At 47.5% G+C, this 26,423-nt stretch overlaps 1 protein-coding gene across 1 annotated transcript in view; it reads left to right on the top strand.

Annotated features, from left to right (window-relative positions):
* Window positions 1-26,423, top strand: part of RSPH1 (radial spoke head component 1) — a 257,093-nt gene that overhangs the window by 195,497 nt on the left and 35,173 nt on the right. The window contains exon 7 of the mRNA XM_086933563.1: window positions 12,715-12,838. Within this exon, the coding sequence (XP_086789689.1) occupies window positions 12,715-12,838 (124 nt within the window). The remainder of the gene's footprint in view (window positions 1-12,714; window positions 12,839-26,423) is intronic.

Here is a 26,423-nt window from a genome sequence, read left to right as displayed (position 1 = left end):
AAACAAGTAGCACATTTGAAGGTTCTTCACGTTCTTTTGATACATCTGGTGCACTTACAATTTCAGCACTTCCTTCACTTGTTTGTAATATTACACTCAGAGATTCGTCTGCTGATGGTTTCTCAGTCTCTGAGCTTCCTTCAGTCACTGGTAGCTGTGGCAATGCTGCTTTGTCTCCTGTTGATAAGGCAGCTGCATCGTCTTCGGGTAATGATGCACGAGATGATGATGCGCCATGATCACCTTGAGACCTAAACATAGAGTCAATTTTCATACATTTGCCTTTAAACTCCTCTTGTTTTGATTTAATTTGCCGCTTTTGAGCACCGCTTAAATACTTTCTTGGCTGTTTGCTCATTTCTTTGATTTAAAATGTAATTGTAGAAAGTCAATGTAGTAGTAGAGTCCACGAATATGAAGGTAGCAGTAAGAATATTTTGTGTGCACCACAAAGATTGCAATTGTAGGTTTGGTTCCACCAATACTGCCTAAAAGGAAGGGAAATACCAAGCATTATTATTAAACACTACGGTAGCTTAACCATAATAACTATTCATGATTGTAGAGAGTTAAGTAAGGCCGGGATACTTGAAGGCAGGCACTGGCGGAATGAATGCAAGAAGGGGAGAGATACAAGAGAGGAGTTGGCCTAACGGCTGGGGTGGTCGACTACCACGAATCTGGGGAACTGGGTCCGACTCTAGCCAATGACGCTGAACATCCTGTGCAAATCGCTTAATCTCCCTGTGCCTAACAAAAATTAATGTTCTCATGTAACGCAACTGGTGCGATGTAAGGCGCTCTGATAGCAGATATCTTCGGGTCAAGTTTGTGCTATATAAAAAAACTCAGTAAAATAGCAGAAAAAAAACCAAGGAGGAAATAGCGGAAGGGATGGGATTGAGGAGGTAATCACTCATCAGTTGGATGAGGATCGTGAGATCGAGCGAAGAATGCAGGAGTTGAAGGCAGATGCAAGAAGGCATTAGCTGAATGGACGGCTGCAAGGTTTGTGTTTGTGTTTCTTCCGATGGCATGTTTATTTTTGACTTAAGCTTAGTAATACAAGAAGTAACATGAAACAAACAGACCAGGACTATTGGCTTTGCAAATGGTTGTTAGTTGCATAATATAAAAGTAGCATGAACTATGGGTTTGCCGTATACAGAATCGAAAACGCTTCCATTTTGAAATGATTAGACTGTGAAATAACTAAAAGGAGTCTCTTTGAAGGGTGGTGCCGCTGCACAGATCATATTATATATATTATATTATTATTATTCACCATGAGAGTGGACAAAATATAAAGAGCCCATTAGGGACAGACACTCAGCATCAGCTTTTTAGAACTACCGCCGGTGCTGAGCACAGGCAGGACTCGGCGACGGCCCACTTAAAGCCCTGACTATCTCCGAGTTCGCACTAAAGCTTAAGCAGAAATGATCTTTCCTCACCTCATCTCCTTGGAGTGTTAGTAGTACGCGCTGCGCTGCGCATTCAAGCTCATGTAATTTAAACAGTAGCATTTTTACTTTTTATTACATTTAGACTTGTAATGCCCGTTTCATATGTTTGCAAGAAAAATACATTAAAAAACAGGGCTGCCAACCAAGAGCAGACCAATTAGCTTTGCCAATGTGAACACTATAAATATAAAGTGAAGTTAGCTTGCTCCAACTTTTCTACCCAGCCAATAATCCCTTTTTACCTGCTTTTCAAATTCAAAAGGTCATTTTCAAATAGTGCTAATTGCAGCTTTCCGGTGGAAAAGCCTACAGTGGAGGAGGAATGGATTCACAAAAACATAACCAGGTTTCCTACTTTTCAAGCAAATGCTTACTATTATGAGACGCCATATAAAATAGGACCCAGGCTACTGAGATGCGCGGGTATTTCATCCCTTTTACCCTCAGTCCCGACCCCCTGTTTTCCCGCCTTAACTGTGAACATGTAAGCTGAAGCGCTCTTCAGTTGCCGCCTGAGCTGTGTAGTGTTTACCTTTCCAGTTTCCACAGTAATTAAAACTAAAATTGCCCAGTGAAATTTTATATTTTCCTCTGCAAGATGATGATCAGACATAGAGGCGGCAGAGGCCGTATTTATGCGTGCGTATAGCATATTTCTGAAGGACTCCTCCCATTCACGCATTCGGCCATGACAGGGCCCTGTGGGTGCCCTCAGACCTCGGTGCCACTTCACCTGTTGCACCATTGGCTGCTGCGTCCCTGCTACACACATACAATTGTAAACTAACTAAACGACCTGTTTGAGGAAGAAAGTGCTCGACCGTTCCTACTTTCATTTTGAAGTACTTTAGTTTTTCCTAAAGTGGATGCCCGCTGATCACAGTGGTCAGCATCACAGAGCTACATGCTGTAAATAACACACCCCATAGATGTCGGAATGACTGAAAAGACATTGAATGTATTGGCGAACAGGTGGACAGATTAGCACCAGAATGAGGGTGTTACCCCCAACACCGACACATCAAATGCGTTTCAGCAAGTCAGTCAGCGGGGCGCCCGCAGATCACCTCACCACAGGATGGCGCCCGGCCCTCTCTATGCCATTTCCCCTTTAAGTAAAATAAATATCGGTATTATTTTCGTACATGGTAGGTTGGTTTATTCTTGTGTAGTACTTAACTTCTCCCGCGGACCGGGGGGCTTCGGACGCGGTAGAACATTTTGTCCCCTCAGCCTCATCATATGATCAAAAGCCACACTTGAGTGAGCACTGAGTCCTGAGCGTGGGCCGGGCGCCGGGCGGGCCTGGCTTTCTGTGCGTGCGCGCGGCGCGCCTCGCCCTGTGCCTGCCTGGCCCCTGGCCACACCTGAGAGGAATCAAGGAATGGAATGGATTCATAGCCAGGTTTCCTACTTTTCAAGCAAATGGCAAATGCTTACTATTAACGGCACGCCATATAAAAATAGGACCCAGGCAGGCTGTCTGAGATGCACGGGTATTTCATCCCTTTCACCCTCAGTCCCGATCCCCTGTTTTCCCGCCTTCACTGTGAACATGTCAGCTTAGCTGAAGCGCTCTTCAGTTGCCGCCTGAGCTCAGCTGTGTAGTGTAGTGTTTACCCACAGTAAATTTACAACTAAAATTGCCCAGTGAAATTTTATATTTCCTCTGTGCAAGATGATGATCATCAGCCATAGAGGCGGCAGAGGCGAGAGGCCGTATTTAAGCGTGCGACCGACGGTGCGTAGTATGGACATATTTTCCAACAGTCTTGCAGATTCTCAGGGAAGTACTATTAAATTAACATCCCACGTGATCTGAGTCAGTTGAAAAGCGGTAACGCTACCAAAAAAAGTGAAACATTCCAACGGCTACGGGCTTTGGGCCATTTGGGCTGAAAGGGCTTCAGCCTCCTCCCCACAGGTGGATGGTCTGGGCAGGGACTGCTGCAGGGTAATGCAGTTGTATGCGAAGAACTGAAGCAACCCTTCCAAAGCCGTTCTGCACACAAACATTAAAAGGCAAGCTTCTGTGGTCATTTTTTTCCTTTATTAATTTACCTGCGTCTTCTGTCAGGGCCTGCCTTTCTGGGCCTAATCGCGGCCGCCGTTACATAACAGCGACGCTGCGACGTATAGCGTATTTATTTAATCTGAATACGACAATGACTCCCATTTACGCATTCGGCCATGACCAGGCCGGCCCTCTATGCCTCCAAGTCCACGGCCGCCATTTCCCCTTTGTAAAATAAATAACTTGACACTTGTACATTTTTTGTGTGCAAATGCATGCAATTCGGAGGTGACAGATGGGCATGGCAAGAGGACCCCCCCCCTGGAGCCTGGAAGCAGCAGCAGCCGCCCCGCCCGAGCCCGAGCCCCGGTGACGGACTTACTTCGAGTTCGCCGGTTCGGTTCGGAGACTGCCTGCCAGCAGCGCTGCCTGCAGCCTGGCCTGCGCCTGCCCTGAGTAGTCCCACACTTGAGTGAGTCCTGAGCGTGGGCGGGCCTAGCTTTTCGCTTTTTGTCTTCTTCTTCGACTAATTGGAGGGACTTCGAATCGGTTGTTCTTCTCTGTCTTTCTTCTCTTCTTCACCAATTAATCACACTAGATAATGGCTGCCGCTGGCTATGCGACGTGCGTGCGTGCGCGCCCCGCCCTGCCCCTGGGCCCTGGCCACACCTCACACCTGAGCCACTGCTTATTGGGCCGCCCGACAGTGTTTTACCCCTGGGCCTGGCGCCGGATGCCTGGTATTGGTCATCACACACCAGCAGCCCGCCCCCCCACACGGCACGCGCATACGCGGCGGCGGAACCAGGAGGAATGGAAATGAAAGGAAAGTCGAGTCCCTCCCTGTCCGCCTGCCGCCATTTCATAGATTCATATTCTCACCACCACCAGTGGCGGGCGGCCGGCGCGGGTCAACGGCCAAGTCTGACAGTCTGACTGTGCACAAGTAAATATTTAATGCATGCATTGTTTGGTGCATTACCAGGCAGCCACACTCACTCTCACTCCTCCACTCCACCCCGACTTCGTTCACTTGTGTTGCAGTGCTCGGCCCCGGGCCGGCCCGCACACGGTGCATGCACACACACACAGCAGCATATCAGATGATTCAGAGAGTCTAAGACTCGGGACGGGACGGCCCGGGCCCCGCCATTTTGAAGACTTCTTCACTCCCACTGTCCCCGGCCGGGCCGGGGCCCCGGCCCGCAGTCCCGCAGTGCACCATTTTCAAACTCGCTCGCAGCAGGGGCCCGCCGGGGGGGCCCCGGCCGCCCCCCCCCCATTTCAAAAGTCGCACTTCACTTCTGTGTCTGTCGGCCCTGGGCCTGCGCAACATTTTAAAGCCACCACAGCACACGACGTGAGTGAGGAGGGGGGCCCGGCCGGGGGCCCCCAGGAGTAGGGGGCCCCCCCGCACTGCGGGGGTTGCAGGGGCCTGCGTTACGCCAGTGAGTGTTCCTCACACAGCTTGGGGGGCAGTGCCTGAACCCTGTCACCCCCGGTGGTGTAGGTTTCTGACTAGGCCCTACCGCCTAAATCTCATGCATAGGGTCCCCCAGGTCAGTGATGCCCCAACTGACTAGAAAGTTTCCCTCCCTTTTCTTTTATAGTGGCAGTTGGCAGTTGGTGACCACTCCCCTATTCTGGAAGGTTCCAGGAGCTCCCTCACTCTAGCTATGGGCAGGCAGGCAGGCTGGCATTGCTACAATGTTTAGGGGTTCCAGCCAGCTCCTGGCTACTAGAGTGCGTCTAACAAGACCACGCTGCGGTAGCAGGGGTCAGTGGCAGCCATGTTGGGGGAAGAGAACACCTGCACCTTAGCATTGGTTGGCAATGGGAAGGTGCCCAGAGACCTAAGGCCAACAAAAAGAGGGTGGAAAAAAATAAGGCAAGGGCGAAAAAAACAGGGAAAGACCACCCTAGGGCTGACCGGTCTAACAGGAAGTAATACTGAGATTCTTACATGTAGGGGAGTGTGAAAAGCTACTGTACGATGAATGAGGAGCATTGTGAGTCTGAGGAGGAATGAGCAACAAGGACGTAGATGGAAGGCTGCGTGAGGAGTAGTGTGATGATCTCTCTTTGTTTGACTTCCCTTGGATATCAGTCAGCTCAACACACACCCAGAAAGAAGAGGAGCAGAGGCAAGGCCTCTGTGACAAAGTACAGGGATCCACCTGCCATCGAAGCACAAGTGTACCGGGACCCTGGTACATCCAAGGTGCCACAGGCATGGGCTGGCGTGTTCTGCATGGATTTACCTGCATGGAGTTGAGTGCCGTATTACTGTAGTGGTTAAAGTGTGCACTTAACAAGTATAGAATGACGCTATCACTATGGTTAAAAGGCTGGTGACTCCCTTCTTTTAATGCTCTTCATATAAATTCCAATATGTATCATAAACATGATCAAGTTTTCTGACATTGAATAGCCATAAACATGGAATAGCCTGTAGAATGACCAACTATTCTCTTGGTCAGTGGTCAGTGAAAGCAGTTTCTCTGTTTAAAGGTAAATACTTTGTTACAGAATGGAAATGGCCATGTACATGTCCGTCAACATCATCAAGGCTATAGAAAGCCAAAGCCCATGGCAGCCATCTTGGTTTTTTTGTGCCTTAACAGCAGGATCTCTGGGTACCTTTTCATACTTTTGTCAAGAAGGTGTCCACATCGGTCTTAAAGCTGAGTTCATTTTACTGTGGAAAATGTCAAGGAAAGATTAATATTAGTTCCATTTTGTCTCAACACTGATGTGCTTTTTGGTGTCAGGTATGTTCATGTCAAAATACATTCAGTTTGACTGAATTCCAATAGTTTCACACCATCCCTACCTTCCAACTTGACACCATCTTTAAATTGTTTCGACAATATTGAAGAGGCTTTAGGTGTCTGGCCAGGTGCAGAGTGGATGTCAGATGGATGAGAACAGTGTCAAGTACAAACTTATTCAATAGAGGATTTCACAAGCCTTAGTGTTCTCCACTGACGAACCCCTTAACCAATGTTTGATCCAGAGAGTGGTTGTAACATGGCAACTTGAAGGATTGTCTTTCAGACACTGTCAGGTCCCTCAAGCAGGCTAGTCTCCTTCTTAGATACATTTCTAAACACTTCTAAGATGGTCTTCAGGGCATTACTCTGAAAACTTGTCATTCTTTATATTGCAATAAAAAATCAAAAGATCTGTTTTGCTGACATTGCCTCTGTTCAGTGAGACACAGACACGAGCTTTGTCACTCTGCCAACCTCTAGAAGCAAGATGGTGCTTCCTGCAAGGGACACTGACTGGCTGGTTTGGAGGTTGAGGGTTGGGCAAGAGGTAGTCCCTGGATGTTGGAGTGGTTAACTCACCTGACATCTTTAATAGGTACTGAGGTCACAACAGGTAACACTTATGCAGATAGGATAGAACTCTCAGAAAATTGAGTCACGGTGCAGAAGCTGTCCTGGAGTATTATGATGAGCCTGCATTCAGGCCTTTAGAACCTCGACTCACCTCACCTTGCTTCTAAAATGTTTACCCCTCCTTTCACTCACTTCAGCATTCTGAGCTAGAGTCAGTGCACATTTTAAAGGCTCCTTGGTAGAACCGCGACCCGGTGTTCTACAACATGGCCTCAGCATTTGTGTTTGTTTTGCTACAGGCTAGACCACAGGCTTGTAATGTGCATTAAGGTTTCATCAGCTTTTTTATGAACAGTAGAGTTTTCTGGATCCCTTATAGACTCTCCTCTTTACCATGAACTCCTAGATCGATGTCAATAGACCACATCCTGTCTAACATCCATATTTAGTTATTAGTGGAATAAAACATACATATCTGATGACTGGATAAAAACATAACCACTCATATGCCTTTACATGTACATATAGCATTTCTTAATATTTGTTCACCATTACAGAGTTACACAGTTGTACAATGTTCCATACATTTGCTCAGCTCCGCCTGTCACCAGCACTAGATGTCCACAGATTCTATACACCTCTTGCCATGTCACCCCTGTATAGGCCTGTTCTGGTGTCGTCTATCTCAGAGTCACTACCACCCTCTGAGTCCCTCTATTTTGTAATTTCCTATTGGGCTGTTCTTGAAGTAAGTGACTTATGTGGCATGGATTTCCTCTCCCTCCGGTTCTCCCTTTTCCTGTCCCACCAGGTATGCTTGGTAAGGTCCTCAAATATTTTTGGGGCAGCTCCGATGGGAGAGCAACTCATTATATACCTCTGATTGTGTTTTGCAATATACCATGTCATTATGCCAAGCCTCTATAGTAGGAGCTGGGCCCCTGGCCCACCGCACCACCTCTCTGTATTTGGCCTACAACATCCCAATGTCCACTAGCCTACAATCCGCCATGTCCACTCTTGTATTGTATCCTAATTAAGAGTGTGTGGAATTCCACGAAGTTAAACACAAACTGTGAATTCTGCAACTTCGCTCCATCAGACTTCCAAATAATAAAACAGAAACCTCATATACGTTTGGTAAAATAACAAGTATCTCTGTCTTTACATGCTAAAATGCATATAGTCATTTCACAAAAGTGAAAATAACAATTTAGCAAGCATTGAGAGAGGTGATGATTTTGGGATCCTCCCTAACCTAGGGAGAGAACCAAGCAGATGCCTTGAAAACAAAGAGCACATCTTGCTGAACGATTCAGTGGTGGTCCCATCCTCCTAGGACCACCCCAAGCACAGTTGTGGTCAAAAATGCAATCCCAACCAAAGACCCTGCAAAGCATTATAGGATGAGATTAGCAGTGGGCAGTAAATATTAAAGTATGCCAGATCAAAATAATTCTACAAAGAGCTGCAGTTCCACTAGTCGTTATTAGGTGTCCCTCATGAGTCAATGCAAAAACATTTGACTTGAGGGACACCTAGCAACGACTAGTTGAACTGCAGCTTGATTTAATAATTTCAATGCTTTCACATTTGACTTGTGAGGGACTCCTAGTAATGACTAGTTTAACTGCAGCTCTTTGTAGAATTATTTTGATATTGGATACTATAATATTCCCTGCCCACTGCTAATCTCGCCCCATAACTTTGCAGGGCCTTTGGTTGGAATTTTATTTATGCCCATAATTGTGTTTGGGGTGGTCCTAAGAGGATCGGACCACCACTGAATCGTTCAGCATGATATGCTCTTTGTGTTCAAGGCATCTGCTTGGTCCTCCCCCTAGGTTAGTGGGGTTCCCAAAATCATCACCTCTCTCATTACCTGATATTTTTAATTTTCAAAGTTCACTTTTGTGAATTGGTTATATGCTTTTTAGCATGTAAAGTTGCTTTATCAAAGCATGTGTGGGTGCAGTTCAGTAGCTGACAAGTTTTAGCCTGAATTCCATTTCCGTGTTTTTAATGGAATGCGTAATTAACAAATTTCCGCAAACTCCGCTAGCAGAGCGGAGTAGATCATAGCCCTAGGGTTATTCCTAATACGGACATGAACGGGTTAATAGTCCCCAATTCGTGTATAACCGTCCTCCAAAAAGCTAGTACACTCAGGCAGTACCAAGCAACATATAGAAAACCAGCCTCACATTCGGACACCTTTCACATTCCGCCGCGTCACGTAACCCATACCTGTATAGTCTCACCAGAGTATAGTATACCCGGTTTGATATATTTCAAATGTATGACTCTGTGTCGCCCATTCTGTGATATACCCCTGGTTATGGAACAGCAATATTCCCAGCATTCATCTTCTTTGACACTGCCTAGTTTCCTCTGCCAGTCTTTTCTCACCTTTGTCATTCATGGCCAATGGGCTTTTTGTGCAAAATCATAGGACAAGAGCGCCAGCATGTCTGGGGGCTCTCGAATGTCTTTCCCCAGGAGGCCACGTAACATGTGTTTCATTCTATTTGTTGTATTGTGCCAAAGAGACTGTAAAGGTTAGAAGTTATGCTGTGACCAGGTACAAAGCCAGCCTGTTCTAGACGTATCACTCCTGGTAACAATGGAGCCAGTCAATTCGCTAATACCTTGGCGTACAGTTCAGTATCTACATTTCACAGGGAAAGGAGCCCTTCTGATGAGCAATCATTGGGTTGTTTTCCTTTCTTTAATAAAGTGACAATCATGGCCTCACACATTGAGGGGGGCATATCTCCGGCCTGTACCATTTACTCGTACAGTGTAAGGAGGCATCTCACAAAACGTTACGGACTGGTCTCACACACCACCTGGTGTCATGCTTCATCATTGGCCAGTCCTCACCCTCCAAAAACTTGGTTTGGTGGAGGGCGGGCTTACACCTGACAAAGGGATGCACTTCTAAACTAAGTGGGGGCCCGTGAAAGAGTGAGTGAGTTTTTAAGAGTGCCTAACTTTTTGTGAGGTGTCCCCACTCACTCTTTCAACACTGTAAAAACCTTGGTCAGTATACGGGGAGCGTCCCTTATGTGGTAAACATTTGATGTTGGAGGCTGCCTGCTCCCAGTGCCCCATGCCTCTAGTTCCCTCCCTTAGGCTACCCTTGGGTTAGTGTGTTTCATGCGGTATAAGGAGGTCCTGGTAAGCTTTGTAGAAAGCCACTGTGAGACGGTCTGTGCCCGATGCTTTTCCCGATTCATGCTTGCGAGGGCTACCCGTATTTCAAACGGGTGTATTGGCGCCATAAAATGTTTTTTATGCTCTGTAGTGAGCCATGTCATAGCGATGTGCTCTAAATAGTCAGCTGTGGCCTCCACATCTGGTGAGATATAAGTCAGCATAATATCCGCAAAATATATCCGCAATACTATTCGCCTCATACAACATTTGGCCCTCCTTGTCCTGGAGCTCTGGAGTCCCTGCTGTCTCTCGTTTGGGTTGAGTCAGAGCCACCAAAGGTTTCTCCTGGGTGTTCCTCCCTCTTCATATATCATATCTGTGGCATATTTGTCCACACCCACAGTAGTCCTCACTGCTTGATGACCTGGGTTCCACAGCGCTTTTGCGGGCCTTTTCCAGGCCGCCCTTAGTGTCCACCAGGCGTCGGCGTCACCACACCGTCCTCTTCATTCGGTGTCCCGGTGTCTGTATCGCATGCCGGGGCGGTCGCCACCGTCTCACTGTGTTGCTACTCAGCCCACGCTGTATACTCCTCAGTCTGTGGTCCCCGTCTTTGGTGGGGTTTCAGGCCGGGCATGTCACTGCTCTTGCATAGAGCCGCTGCTCCACATTACAGCACAGGCAAGCATCCAGGTTCATGGGGCCTTCCCCCCTGCCTTCCGTGTGATTGCGCTCACAGCACCTGTAATCAGTGGATTCCCGGCATTCCTCTGCAGGTACGTCCGGACCTCCTCACCCGTGGCTTTATGCTGGTTTTGCTGCAGACAGCCCCACCAAGCAGCACTGGAGACACACTGGGCCTTTGTCGGCGCCCGCAGTTGATCAACTTGCTACTTCTTTGGGGGTATAGCAGGTCTTCATTGTTTATTTGATGCCTTTAGTATCAGAAGATGAGGGATTATCGGCCGGGTCATCCGAGCCTCATTATTCTGCGCCCATCTTGGAGCCAGGCAAGCTCCGCCCCATCGAACAAACACAGGTACTTAGCCACACCTAGCTGGCCATAGGAATCAAACCAGATCAATCTTCTCCAAAGGGGTGAACTGACAAAGGCTACATATCAAAGATCTGTCCACCTGTCCTGCTAAAGGCGGCTGTTTCTCCCGCTGGCGGTTATCACTCAACATCACGCTCTCCCTCTAAAGACTTGCAGACCCTGGCACTGTTCATCATGCCGAACCTCTGCTTAGTTTGCACCCCCATTCATTATAGAAATTTGTGGGGATCCTCTGAATTTGTACATCGAGGACTCATCCCCCCTCTGCCTGACCTCAAGATGGTCTCCTCAGTCATTGACTCTGTGAACTCTCCATCAACAGCAGAGACCCAGACATTTTGACTGATGCCCGGTGGAGCTACCTCGCTAACTAAAAGGGAGATGGGCTATGGATTTCCTCCTTGGCCCTCACCTACCCTGCCGGTCCGTGGGCAAACTCTCCTGCGTCTCTCCTGACCTTATCTTCCTCCTCCCCCTTCACCCTGCCCCCTACCGTTCTTCTCTTCTCTTCTTTCCAGCTTTTGACCCCTGCTCTCACCTGACCTTGCTCATAGTTCCCACCCGGTTTATCCACTGGACTTTCTTCTGTGAACTTTCCCTCGTCAGCTGAGACCTAGCTATTTGACTGATGCCTGATGGAGCTACCTTATTTAGCTAAAGGGGAGACAGGCTGTGGATTCCCTCCTCAGTCGTCACCTACCCAGTCGGTCTTTGGACAGACTTCCCTTCGTCTCTCCTGCCGTCTTTTTGTATCTCCTGCCGTCATTTCCCTCATCCTCCCCCTTCACACTTCCCCCTACCCAACCTCGTCCCTACTTCTCTCACCTTTCTTTCCTCTTTCAATGTGTTGCTTATTTTTGACGTATGGTGTAATTGTTATCATTTTCTGTAACATTGTGTAGCCGAATGTAAAGCGCTCTGATACCTACGGGTCTAGCCAGCGCTATATCAAACTCATTAAATAAATAAATAAATAAATAAATAAATAAATAAATAAACCATTACATGTCCCATTTTCCTTCCAAATCTCTGAATAATGCAGACCAGAAGATGTCCCCTCGTTGTGCTTTGTGTCCATTGGTTGAGTGTGAGTTTGATGATGCCCTGTATTAAACCACTTAGCAGTAGGCCACCTTGTTCAATTCTAACGTAAAGCAAGGCTTCTGGCAAACCTTGCTTAATAAATTGTGCGGAGGTTCTTTTTGCATCACAATTAGGATAAATTATTGACTGGGTTAGATGTCCTCAAAAACGTTTAGAGCATATAACAGAAAGAAAATCAAAAGTTATGCTTTTGTGAACCAAGATAACTTCCAAAAACACAAAAGAGCCACTCTTGGTCCTCATCTCACTGTCTTCAAATGAGGCAGAACACTGATGGAAAATGGCAGAAGAGGCTGGGGTTTGTATAAACTTCATGATGTTGACGGCTCTTTCTATTTAGACGCAGGTTCCAAAAAGTTCATATTTGTCCGGAGGCAAACATTTGTTTAAGGACATTTAGGTATGTCTCTTGCATCTTCTGTGTACCTTCTGGTTGTGCGCCTGAGTTCTTCCGTTCTCCAAGAACGAGCCATTTCACTGTAAAGGGGTTCCTTCCAAATATCTCAGGTACACATGGCGCATCTTCAACTCACACTTCTAACCCTCTTGTTTGGGCCTTTATTGCAGAACAAGGAGGAGGAGGAGGAAGAGGAAGAACCATTGGCAGCTCCTGTTTCAAAATGGAAAGCAGATAAAATTGCACCTCTGACCCTGTGGACACCAGCTGTGGAAGAGCAGCCTCCGCCACCAGGTGTGTGTCCATGGGTTGGGATCTATCGTGGGGTTTATACGTTGATGACTAGGGAGCAGAAGGAAAGGACAGAGGTGTGGATCCCTGGGTGTGGAATAGCAGCAACCACCCCCAGGTGTGTGTCCATGGGTTGGGATCTATCGTGGGGTTTATACGTTGATGACTAGGGAGCAGAAGGAAATGACAGAGGTGTGGATCCCTGGGTGTTGAACAGCAGCAACCACCTCCAGGTGTGTGTCCATGGGTTGGGATCTATCGTGGGGTTTATACGTTGATGATTAGGGAGCAGAAGGAAATGACAGAGGTGTGGATCCCGGGTGTGGAATAGCAGCCACCGCCTCCAGGTGTGTGTCCATGGGTTGGGATCTATCGTGGGGTTTATACGTTGATGACTAGGGAGCAGAAGGAAATGACAGAGGTGTGGATCCCTGGGTGTGGAATAGCAGCAACCACCTCCAGGTGTGTGTCCATGGGTTGGGATCTATCGTGGGGTTTATACGTTGATGACTAGGGAGCAGAAGGAAATGACAGAGGTGTGGATCCCGGGTGTGGAATAGCAGCAACCACCCCCAGGTGTGTGTCCATGGGTTGGGATCTATCGTGGGGTTTATACGTTGATGACTAGGGAGCAGAAGGAAATGACAGAGGTGTGGATCCCGGGTGTGGAATAGCAGCCACCGCCTCCAGGTGTGTGTCCATGGGTTGGGATCTATCGTGGGGTTTATACGTTGATGACTAGGGAGCAGAAGGAAATGAAAGAGGTTTGGATCCCTGGGTGTTGAATAGCAGCCACCGCCTCCAGGTGTGTGTCCATGGGTTGGGATCTATCGTGGGGTTTATACGTTGATGACTGGGGAGCAGATGGAAATGACAGAGGTGTGGATTCTTGGGTGTGGAATAGCAGCAACCACCTCCAGGTGTGTGTCCGTGGGTTGGGATCTATCGTGGGGTTTATACGTTGATGACTAGGGAGCAGAAGGAAATGACAGAGGTGTGGATCCCTGGGTGTGGAATAGCAGCAACCACCTCCAGGTGTGTGTCTGTGGGTTGGGATCTATCGTGGGGTTTATACGTTGATGACCAGGGAGCAGATGGAAAGGACAGAGGTGTGGATCTCCCGGTATGGACCAGCAGCCACCACCTCCAGGTGTGTGTCCATGGTATTGGGATCTATAGTGGGGTTTATACGTTGATGACTGGGGAGCAGAAGGAAATGACAGAGGTGTGGATCCCGGGTGTGGAAGAGCAGCCACTGCCTCCTGTAGTGTGTTGGTGGGCTGCTGTGGCTAGGATATCCTGGGGGTTCATGTGTAGAGGACTGGGGAGCAGGTGGAGATGGCAGAGGTGTCGAAGAGCAGCCACCGCCTCCAGGTGTGTGTCCGTGGGCTGGTGTGGCAGGGATCTATCTTGGGGTTTATACGTTGATGACTGGGGAGGGGATGGTGATGGCATAGGTGTGGATTCCGGGTGTGGAATAGCAGCCACCGCCTCCAGGTGTGCGTGTGTGTGGGTTGCTGTGACTGAGATATCTATCTTGAAGTTTATACATTGAGGACTGGGGATCGGAGGGAGATGGCAGAGGTGTGGATCCCCGCATGCGGAATAGCAGCCACCGCCTCCTGGTGTGTGTTCGTGGGTTGGTGTGGCGGAGATGTATTGTAGGGTTTATACATTAGGGACTTTGGTGTGGCTGGGAGATCTCTCTCGAGGTTTATAAGGGGAAGACTGGGAAGTGGATGGAGACGGCAAAGGTGTGGATCTCCCGGTGTGGAACAGCAGCCACCACCTCCTGGTGTGTGCTCGTGGGTTGGTGTGGCGGAGATCTATTGTAGGGTTTATACATTAGGGACTTTGGTGTGGCTGGGAGATCTCTCTCGAGGTTTATAAGGGGAAGACTGGGAAGTGGATGGAGACGGCAAAGGTGTGGATCTCCCGGTGTGGAACAGCAGCCACCGCCTCCTGGTGTGTGCTCGTGGGTTGGTGTGGCGGAGATCTATTGTAGGGTTTATACATTAGGGATTTTGGTGTGGCTGGGAGATCTCTCTCGAGGTTTATAAGGGGAAGACTGGGAAGTGGATGGAGACGGCAAAGGTGTGGATCTCCCGGTGTGGAACAGCAGCCACCACCTCCTGGTGTGTGTCTGTGGGTTGTTGAGGCTGGGATACCTATTGTCAGGTTTATACGTGATGACTGGGGAAGAGATGGAGATGGCGGAAGGGTGGGTTGCCGGGTGTGGAGGAGTAACCCCGCCTCCTGGTGAGTGTCTGTGGGTTGGTGTGGCTGGGATATCTCTCTCTGGGTTCATACGTTGATGACTAGGGAGCAGATGGAGATTGCAGTGGTGTGGATCCCTGGTTGTGGAAGAGCAGCCACCGCCTCCTGGTGTGTGTTCATGGCATGGCAGATCTAGGGATACCTATCTTCGGGTGTACATTGAGGACTGAGGAGAGGATGGAGTTAGGAGAACTGTAGGCCCCTGAGTGGTGAAAAGTAACATCTCCAGGGATGTGTCCATGGGATTGGTCAGGCACCTGTGTATGGATTGTTTAACTCTCATCTAGCATACATCTTAAGATCTGTAGAGAGGATGGAGTTGGGGTGTGGTCTCTTTTGGTGTTTTGCTATTAAGAATCCGATTTGAAGCTATGCCCTGTTGCAGGATGGAACATGCAGATGTACCCCCTCACCCCCCTCCTTTGCTGATGTGTCTATAGAACTTGCTAGGGAGACGCATGTGACCCTTTGTCCCAAAGTGCCCTCACTTGGGACAGGTCAGAGAGATCCTCCTCCTTCATTGCATTTCTTGGGGCATAGGAGGCATAGGTAGGTACAATTTGGGGGGATAGCTTATAAAAATTATGCAGAATTAGGACCTTTGGTAAAAGTCTGGGAAAAACACCAAGCAGTGAAACAAACATTTGAGAATATGAGTAAACTGAAATAAGCCCATTTGCAGGTAATGTGTGTTAAAAAGTTATGTTATATGGAATTTGTTACGCGCACAATTACTCTTGAGTATCCTGGCGCGATGCAGTGGCAACCTGTGGCTAAAACAATAATTCTCCAGTATTAGGGGTGTCTTTCATAGATTCACATGCCTGAATCATTCCCTATCGTCGGAGTGGGAGTCCCACGGTACATAAAAAAGCAATAATATGAAATAGTAACATTGGAAAAACCAGTAATTCCCAACCAGGAAGTAAAGTAGCCCAAGTTACAGGAGAAAAAACTTCCACGCTCATGACTATCCTAGTCATTTTGTATAGTCCAAACTGCAGCCAATCAGGCGACAGCACCCACCAGAAGGTTCTCCCCAGAGGCTCAGGCTGTCAGATTTTCTGTCGTGTGAAGGGAGTCTACCTGAGCTCTGCTCAGTTCTTCTCTATTTTCTTCTGGAATCTAGTGTTTTGAAGATGTCTTCCAAGAAATCTTTATTCAGACCTTGTGACTCTTGTAGTAAGCTCCGGATTTTCAAAGAAGATTCCCACAAGAAGTTCATTTATTGCCTTTATCCTGAACATCAAGTAAAGGACTGCAAAATCTGTAGAACCTTCCCTCAGAAGACCCTCAGAGACAGAGAGCTTAAGGATTCGGATTATCCTGCGTCTGAGGTAGGCAGTATTGCCTCGGGTTCTACTTCAGCCTCTAGGAAGAGAGCTGCTACTGAGGTGTTAACTTCTCCTGGGGCTAAAGTTGCTAAGAAACAACTTTCATCTAAGGGGTCTGGAAAGCCTTCCGCACCCAAGGCTAATCCCCCTGTTAAGGAGAAAGGTGGTCCATCTACGCCCTCAAGAAAATCTACCAAGAAGTTACTTCAGACATCTGAGAAGATTTTACCTCAGAATCAGCCCCTGTCATCGACGACGTCGTCGTTGACTCCTTTGTCGACGAAGATATCCGTCGACGCTACATCTACGCCGATGGTAAAGTTTTCATCTCCTAAGCCACAGATGATCATGTCGACGGCGTCTTCATCGCCTACGATGGTCTATGTAACTGTTAGACCTCTTTCGTCGACGGCAGAGTCTTCATCTTCTACCGTCGTCGACAGCTACTCTGGAGAAGATCCCGTCGACGACACCGTTGGCGACATCGTCGTCGACGCTTTCGCTCCCGTCGACGAAGAAGTTACCGTCGACGGGCTCGTCGTTGAGTTACACTCCGTCGACGAAGACACCATCGTCGACGAAAGCTCCGTCAATGACGAAGGCTCCATCGTCGACGAAGGCGTCGACGAAGCCAGTTCCGTCGACAAAGTCCATACGGTTGACGAAGCCTACATCGTCGACGAAAACAACTCCGTCAACTGTACCATCATTGTCGATGACGAGAACTGCACCGTCGACGACGACCTTGTCGTCGTCTAAAGGCAAATCCAGTGCAACGAGTCCTTTAGTGGACCCACCGTCGATGCCGCAACTATCCTCTTGTACCTATTTCTGCTCGAAGGACGCTGGTGCACGCCCTGGTCACCTCGCGACTTGACTATGGGAACCTGCTATATCTGGGGGCCACGGGCAGGGTCATGGGCCGCCTGCAAGTGCTCCAAAATGCCGCGGCGCGGCTTGTACTCAGGCTCCCCAGGAGGTCACCCTCCAAACCAGCTCTACAAACCCTCCACTGGCTCCCTGTGGAGAAGAGGGTGGAGTTCAAAGCCCTCTCCACATGCCACCGCATTCTGAGCGGTAAAGCCCCTGCTCCGCTCCAAAGTCTGATGACCTGCTATGAGCCCACACGCAATCTACGGTCCTCGCAGACTGGACTGCTAAAGGTTCCCAGAGTAAGGAAGACGCGTATGGGAGGAAGATCTTTTAGATACCTCACTCCCAGATGCTGGAATGCCCTGCCTTTAGAACTGCGACTAGAACCATCTGAAGTCCTGTTCAGGAAGAAGCTTAAAACCCACCTTTTTAGCAGGTAGCCTTCTGTGGGAGGGGGCAGCCACTCCACTTATCATAGCGCGGGGACACGCCAGTGGCGTAACCAGGCGCTTTACAAATGCCCAAAATAAATAAATAAAATACAGGTGTGGTCACCGTCTACGGTTCTTCTGACGCCAAAACCGTCTTTGCTTCAAAGACGTGGCTCAACCTTGGAGTTATCACCTCTGCATATCTCACCACAAAGGGTGCCCCTGCAGGTTCCAGACAAACTTCTTGACTGGGAAGACAGTGAGGAGGATTCTGTAATTGAAGAATCCTTTGGAACGGCTACAAGTCCTTCCGAACTAAATATTAAATATCAGGAGGACGACCAAGAGGAACAACAGTCATCTGAACAGATCACGTCTCAGATGACGTCTCAAGTCTCCCTGCCACTCAGGTGCCAATTGCATTGCTCACAAACCTACAATGCATGCTAGCTGACTATTACAGGCGGTTTCCGCCATCTGAATCTACAGGCTGTCTGTCTCCTACTCCTGCGGTGGAAGTGACTTTACCAGACTTTAGACCTCCAAGGTCTCCTCCACCTGCACCGTCCAATCAGCCGGAAGGACAACAGTCTTCTGACGAAGAAGAACAGAGAGAAGAAGGAGAGGTTGATGAAATGTCAGAGTAGGATGAATACCAAGTACAGACTCCTTCTCCGTCACCTCCGGCTGCCTCGGATTCACCACCAGTAGACGTAGGTGGGTTCCACCTTTTAAAGGAGCGGGCTACAAAGCGTTTCCATATGAACATGGAACATACGGAGCAGGAATGCTTTCTCTATGATTTTAAGGATCAGCCTAGAAGACAAGTCAAATCTATACCTACTATTGACTTTATCTGGCAGGAGGGTATTAAGGTCATGTCTACTCCAGCTTCCATACCTGCCTCGGATTGACAAGAAATATAAGGCACCGGAAAAGACACCTGCGTGCCTTATATGACAACCAAAACTGGATTCAGTTATTGTTCAAGCTGCTCAGAAGAGGTCTAGGAACCCTTCATCTCCGATTACAGCCCCACCGGACAAAGATGGCAGGCGTCTCGATGCCATGGGAAAAGGTGTTTCGACGATGGCAGCTACCAATGTCCCGGCTGCTAATTCATTGGCCATTCTGGGCAGATATGACCGGCAGATGTGGTCGGATATTGCGCCATACATAGACCAGCTTCCTGAGCCTTCTAAAACTGAAGCGCAGAAGATATTACAGGAAGGGGAGAGAATCTCGGCTGAGATTATCGATTCGGCGGTTGACATTGCCTCGACTGGTTTCAGACAGTTAGCAGGTGCTGCTGTCTTATGTAGACAGGGGTGGCTACGATCCACTTCATTCCGTCAGGATGTTCAAACAAGAGTATTGGATATGCCTTATGACGGAGACTTTCTGTTTGGCCCGCAAGTAGAGGAAGCCTTGCAGACAATAAAAAATTATACAGAAACGGCGAAATCCTTGGGCACCCTCCAATTTCGTAAACCGCCCTTTCAAGGAGCGAGAGGACGGGGATCGTCCTCTAACAGAGGTGGATACACACAACAATCCTCCTACAGACAAGGAAATCAGCGCTATCAATCCTATGGCCAGCGGAAAAATAGTTATTCCCAGAACAGGGGTAAAACGGCCTACCGCGGAAAGGATAAACGTCAATGAGACTTGTCACCTGCCACCGCTGCTGCCCCACTCTCAGGAAAAAATTGGAGGACAAATAACAAAATTTTACTGAAAATGGTCATCGATAACATCGGACAGGTGGGTCCTGGATATTGTGGCCAAGGGCCATGCCCTAGAATTCGAACAGTTTCCTCCCAATGTTCCCCCGAAAGGCCCACCTCCAGCTCACCTAAGAGAGCTTTTTGCCCAAATAAATTTGATGATAAAGAAAGGTGCAATCGAGAGAGTTTCTCAAACTATGAGGGGAACAGGATTCTACTCCAGATTTTTCCTAATAAAGAAGAAATCCGGAGAATAGCATCCGATTCTGGATCTCCGTGCCCAAAAAAAAATATCTGAAGAAACTAACATTCAGAATGTTGTCGCTACAGGAAATATTGCATCTTCTAGCAGTGGGAGACTATATGGCCACCTTGGATCTCCAAGATGCGTATTTTCACATCCCCATCTTACCTCGCCACAGAAAGTTCCTGCGATTCAGAGTGGCTGGCAGGGATTATCAGGTCAGAGTACTTCCCTTTGGGCTGCACTCGGCACCCTGGGTGCTTACAAAGGTCTTGGCCCAGTAGCTGCTCACCTCCGACTGGAGGGGATACAAATATTCCCATATCTAGACGACTGCCTTATCAAGGCCAGTTCTTATGAGGACACAAATAACCATCTACAACTGTGTCTAAACCTCTTTCGGTCTCTGGGTCTCTCCATCAACACCAGCAAATCCCAGTTAGTACCATCACAAAGACGGGCTTTCCTGGGAGCAACCTTAGACACCCAGCTGCTCCAAGCCTTCGTCTCGGACGAAAGACAAGACAAGATACAGAATATGGCTCGGACTCTGCTTTCAAAAAAGTCAGTTTCAGTCCGACATTTCAAGTCTTTTCTGGGGATGGTATCATCGTGCATTCCGCTAATACCAAATTGCCGATTCAGGATGAGGCCTCTTCAGGAAGAACTCAGCTTACAATGGCTACAGGTCTCTGGCTCCTTCGAGGATCTCATCCAGATTACACCTCGCTTAAGGGATTCCCTCCTCTGGTGGACACAAAGAAAGAATCTACAACAGGGTTGCGCAGTCTTTCTGGATGCGCCAAACTTTATAATTACCACGGACGCATCCCTCGAAGGATGGGGAGCTCATCTTCAGGGCCTGACAATCAGCGGCAAGTGGAGCCCTCAGCAAAGGTGTTGGCACATCAACCTGTTAAAACTGAGAGCCATCTTCCTTGCACTCAAAGCATTTCGTGCAATCATCCAGGGAGCCAAAGTGTTGGTGCGCACAGACAACATAACAAGCATGCACTTTGTCAACTTTCAAGGGGGGACAAGATCAGCTCTCTTGTTACAGGAAGCCCAGGAGCTGTGGGCATGGTCAATACAACACAAAGTCAACCTTCAGGCGGTTCATGTTCAAGGAACAGAGAATGTCCTTGCAGACACACTCAGCAGGGCAACAGTGTCCACTCACGAGTGGGAGCTTCATCAGCAGACTTTGGATCAGATCTTCCGTCTATGGGGTCAACCAGACCTAGACCTCTTTGCAACCAAGAACAACAGCAAATGCCGATTCTTTGCAAGTTGGCATCCCCACAAAGACTCTCAGGGGAATGCGTTTTCGATCAACTGGTCTCTGATATATGCGTATGCTTTTCCACCCATACCGCTAGTTCCCAGAGTCCTGCGGAAGATGAAGAAGGAACCGTGTCAGCTGATTCTCATTGCTCCCAGATGGCCTCGCCAGTACTGGTTCACAGAGCTCCTTCTCCTATAGGAGTGCGAACCAATTCAGTTGAGTCCGATTCCGGACTTGCTCTCCATTCAAGACGGCCAGATTTACCATCCGGATCCAACATCGCTGAGATTAGCGGCCTGGCGCCTGAGTTCGCCCATCTAAACATCCCTGCGGACTGCAAGGAAGTTCTAGCCAAAGCAAGGGCACCTGCTACCATAAAGACGTACAGTCTTAAATGGAAACGCTTTTTTGTCTGGTGTCGCTCAGCTGGAATTCATCCTTTTTCAGCTAAACCAGAGGAAATCCTGCCATTTTTCCTACATCTAGCAAGATCGGGATTGTCTCATGCAACCCTAAAGGTGTTCCTAGCAGCGATTTCAAGATACCGACAAGATGGGACTAATTCTCTTTATTCTGCGAGAATTATACAACAATTCTTTAAAGGCCTTTTTAGAATGTTCCCTCCGGTACGTCGTCCACCTCCATCGTGGCATCTCAATGTAGTGTTGGCGCAACTCATGCGTCACCCATTCGAACCTATTCACAGAGCCGATCTGAAATTTCTTACGTGGAAGGAGTCACTATAATTGGCCCTGACCTCTTCTAGGAGAGTCAGCGATATCCAAGCTTTCACTGTTCAGCATCCCTTCTTACAATTCACAAATGACTCTGTAGTGCTCTGCACTAACCGAAATTCATCCCTAAAGTGCCTTCGGATTTCAATCTAAACGAACCTGTGATTTTAAAGACATTCTTTCCTAACCCACAGACACCTGCGGAAAGGGCATTGCATACTCTGGACATTAAGAGATGCCTAAAGTTCTATTTGCAAAGAACATCTACATTGCGCAGTTCTGACCAACTATTTATCACCTACGGTGCAATTCGTAGGGGGCAGGCAGTTTCCAAGCAAACAATCGCAAGATGTATATCTGCAGCTATTGCCTTTTGCCATGCACAAGCAGGAAGACCTTTACAAGCAGCTCTTAGAGCGCATTCTATGAGGCCAGTGTCTTCCTCTACGGCCTTATTCGCTGGAGTCCCTCTTCAGCACATCTGCAGAGCAGCTACTTGGGCCACTCGCCATACTTTCACCAAACACTGTTGTTTGGATGCAGCCAGCGAGGCCGATGCTTCAATGGGTCAAGCAGTTCTACGGAATCTTTTCAACTAAGGTGAGCCTTTGTTTCCCACCTCCTATTACTGCTGTCAGACGCTTGTTATGTTTCTATGGTGCACATGCTCAAGTGATTGCATTCTATTATGCTTTTAATGATCTGCTTATTTACATATGACACTGCTATGTGCTTTTAATATTGACAAGCTTAACCTACCTTTAGCGTCTGCCAAGCACAGATGTGTACTGCTATCTACTCTGATTCAGGCATGTGAATCTATGAAAGACACCCCTAATACTGGAGAAGAACAATAGTTACTTACCTGTAATCTGTGGTTCTCCAGTATTGGTGTCTTTCATAGATTCACATGCACCCGCCCACCTCCCCTCAGAGGCTCTCAGGCTACTTTGGTTTACCATCACTCCTTGCGAGAAAATCTGAGAGCCTGAGCCTCTGGGGAGAACCTTCTGGTGGGTGCTGTCACCCGATTGGCTGCAGTTTGGAGTATACAAAATGACTAGGATAGTCATGAGTGTGGAAGTTTTTTCTCCTGTAACTTGGGCTATTTAACTTCTTGGTTGGGAATTACTGGTTTTTCCAATGTTACTATAGCATATTATTGCTATTTTATGTACAGTGGGACTCCCACTCCGACGATAGGGAATGATTCAGGCATGTGAATCTATGAAAGACACCAATACTGGAGAACCACAGACTACAGGTAAGTAACTATTGTTCTTAATAGGCCTGAAAAAGTGAAGAACCAGTGGAGGAGAAGAAACAACCAGGAGGAATTGTCTGGCTTGAATCAAAGTAGGGTACAAGAAGGGAACGCTACTTCTTTTACTCACTTCTGCTAGGATGAGAAGATTTAGGAATAGCCTCCCTGAATTGACATTTTATGCAGGGCAAACCCTGCTGACCACCACTGGGCAGGTACAAAGCAAGTAAGCAATGCGGGCAGGCAACCACCAAGTTGGAAATGTATTGCATCTTGATTCCAAGTTGGTAGACATAAAGAGTGTGAAATGGAAATAAAAGATGAGAAGATCCCGGGACATTGCTGGAGCCGGCCCTGGGGGGTGGCGGTCCCCAGGGCCTGTAGATGGCTCCAGGAGGGGGGCCACAAGTCCCCCCCCTCCCATCTTTAAAATAGCCCCGGGAGGTGGTGGTTCTTAGGGTTAAGTATAGTAGCACAGGGGCTGCGTGTGGGGTTGGTGTCCACCCACGCATCTTATTTACAAATAGCCACGGTGAGCTGGTGGTCCCTGGGGCTGCGTGGGCTCATTTGGACCCCCTGCATTTTTACTTTTTATTGCCCTCTGGACCTGGCCCACTTGGAGCCCTAAATGAAACGCAGCGCGGGGGGAGTCCGCGTTTCGTTTTTTTACATTTTTGACGGCATTTACAGATTCAACTCGACTCACACCAAAATGTTTAACTAATTATTTTTTTGGCCCTGGGGGGGTCCCTGTCGAATCGGGTGTGTCTACAGAATAAAAAATAAAAATCACTGCTCTTGCAACCATTTGATTCCATGGCATGCTGTCTGTGTATGAAGGAGAGCAGCATTTTGGCTGGTATTTATATATATATATATATATATATATATATATATATATACTGGAAAAACCACTGTTTTCAGGGACGTTATAGTTAGTTGGACATTTCACTTATACAAAACCAGAGAAATTCGGCCATAATAGTTAGATGAGCTAACTATAACTTGCGCCCCCACAATGCAGTGCTGATGACGTCACATATTACATCACTCATGACATGGTCAGTGACATCACTGATGACATCTCAAATTACATCACTAATGACATCACTGATGAATGACATCATCCACCTAATATCTGATGCACCTCCTCACACCATAATATAACCTTTCATACACCTACTCTTAAAATACAAACTACTGTGCTCGAAATGATAGACACACCAATGCTTCAACCTGGAGCTTCGTGGAGCCCGAAAATCTCCGATGAAGCGAGTCAACAAGCCTTGGCAATGTCAAGTCATCGCGGTGCACAGGGGTACTGCTCCACCGGTTTCAACGAGGGATACTGGCTTCAAACTTGCTGTGAAGAAAGTGCAGGCCTCGAGAGAGTTGCAGAACTACCACCTGTGTGGCTGAACCTTTCAGAGTCCGTAGGAGCTCAGGAACAGCAGAGTTGTCAGCTTTGTTGTGGTCATCAACAATAAGAAGCATAAGAGGGAAAGCACCAGTCAGGACGCCCTCCACTCATAAGTGACAACCAACAAAATAGACTTGACTGGTTAGGACACAATAATAATTGTTATATTCTTCAGAACCGCAGGTAGGGCACAACTCTCTCCACCCAACCTCTTGCTTTAATCAGTTACCAGTCCAATCCAGTCCTAAATGTCCCACAAAACATCTTCCGAATGCAAATTTATCAGTCTACCCATGTGTTGTACCCCTTCTTACAAGGAGTAAACCAAGAAAGGTGTGTGAAGGGAAGAAAGGACCTTGCGTACGCATCACCGGAGGAGCTGCTGGTAGGTACTCACCAGGTTGCCCACGTTTCTCATCATCAGTAACTTTCTTACCTGTGAAAAGAAAAAACAGAAATATCCATTGTAGAACACAAGAGGTGAAGAAGCACTTTAGAGAAGAATATGCACAGTAATGTATTTGTGTCAAAAACAAGAGCCCGTAATGTGAGAGAAAGAAACCCCTTTTCTCAAAATAAAATAGAGACATGACTCTATATGAGATCCTAATTTTTGTATTCCATGTAGTGAGCCTAATCAAGGTTAAAAAAAACTGCATGTTTCAGACCACTTTAGGATGGGCCAACATGTTCCATTGCCAAGCTTCCATTACGACAATTTCATCAGGGTTCGGGCCTGATGAAACATAATTATACCAGCAAAAGTGGGAGTTACACATTGCTTGACAATAGGCTAATTTATATTCCAGCTGATAATCTGTCTGTGCTGAACTTCGTCAAGAAGTTAGGACTGTCAGGGCCCGATTCACAGAATGAACTTAAGACTCAATCCTAAACTTACTACTATTTTGGTATTCACAGAATGAACTTACTACTTTTGACATTCACAGAATGAACTTACTACTTTTGGTATTCACAGACGTTAGGATTTTGTCTTTAGTCAGGCTTAAGACAGATTTAAGTTAGACTTAAGACAAAATCCTAACTTAAGTCTGTCTTAAGTCTGTCTTAAGTCTGTCTTAAGTCTGTCTTAAGTTTGTCTTACGACAAACTTGGGACAAAATCCTAACTTCTGTGAATACCAAAAGTAGTAAGTTCATTCTGTGAATATCAAAAGTAGTAAGTGCATTCTGTGAATGTCAAAAGTAGAAAGTGCATTCTGTGAATACCAAAATAGTAGTAAGTTTAGGATTGAGTCTTAAGTTCATTCTGTGAATCGGGCCCTTTGTCTATTACATGAAATCTTTTGAGTGCACAACTCAAGATATCGATCTGTTATGCAGTGGTTCAAAATACCAGCTGGTCTGCTGATTGAACATGCTCTCTCAGAGATTTGGCACGGCTCATCTTGCTGGGCCTTAAGGAGTGGACCTGGGAGATATTTCGGACAGCAGACACCCACTATTGGAGAAAGAGGCAGCAGAGCCTGGGTTGATACCTTACTTCTGGCTGCTGTAACACTGTAGTAGAGAGCTCCTACGTACGTAGTCGATCAAGGATCAATGTAGCACTGCTCCATCCTAGGCCTGGGAGAGGTGACAACTCTGGATGGTGTTGGTGGGCGTGGAGTAAACCTGATGCCTGTCTGGTGACCAGAGTGAGCCTGCTTATCATGGAAGGAAGTGAGATGGAATAACAAATCTCTCTCTCTGATACCAGGCAGCTGACTTTGTCGCAAGAATCCAACGGGTGATAAAATGGGGGCTAGGGCTTAGTGGGCCTGGAATTTAGCCCCCACGGAATGACTGCAGCAAAAAAATCAGTTTGACCCTCAAACCACCAAAGCTACTCTTTATTCTAATTTGATAGATGGGATGTCTAGGAACTGGGGTAACCAGTTCCCCGGGGGTAGCTTGGCGTGAGCAGGGAGGCACCCAAAAGCTTAGATGTTAAGTGACCACACAGCACACACATCCACTGAGACAATAACACGCACGCA

This window comes from Lissotriton vulgaris, chromosome 8 (genome assembly GCF_964263255.1).
Source record: "Lissotriton vulgaris chromosome 8, aLisVul1.2, whole genome shotgun sequence".
Classification (NCBI taxonomy): Eukaryota; Metazoa; Chordata; class Amphibia; order Caudata; family Salamandridae; genus Lissotriton; species Lissotriton vulgaris.
The sequence above is the reverse complement of the archived record's forward strand: the minus strand, read 5'-3'. Positions and strand labels throughout refer to the sequence as shown.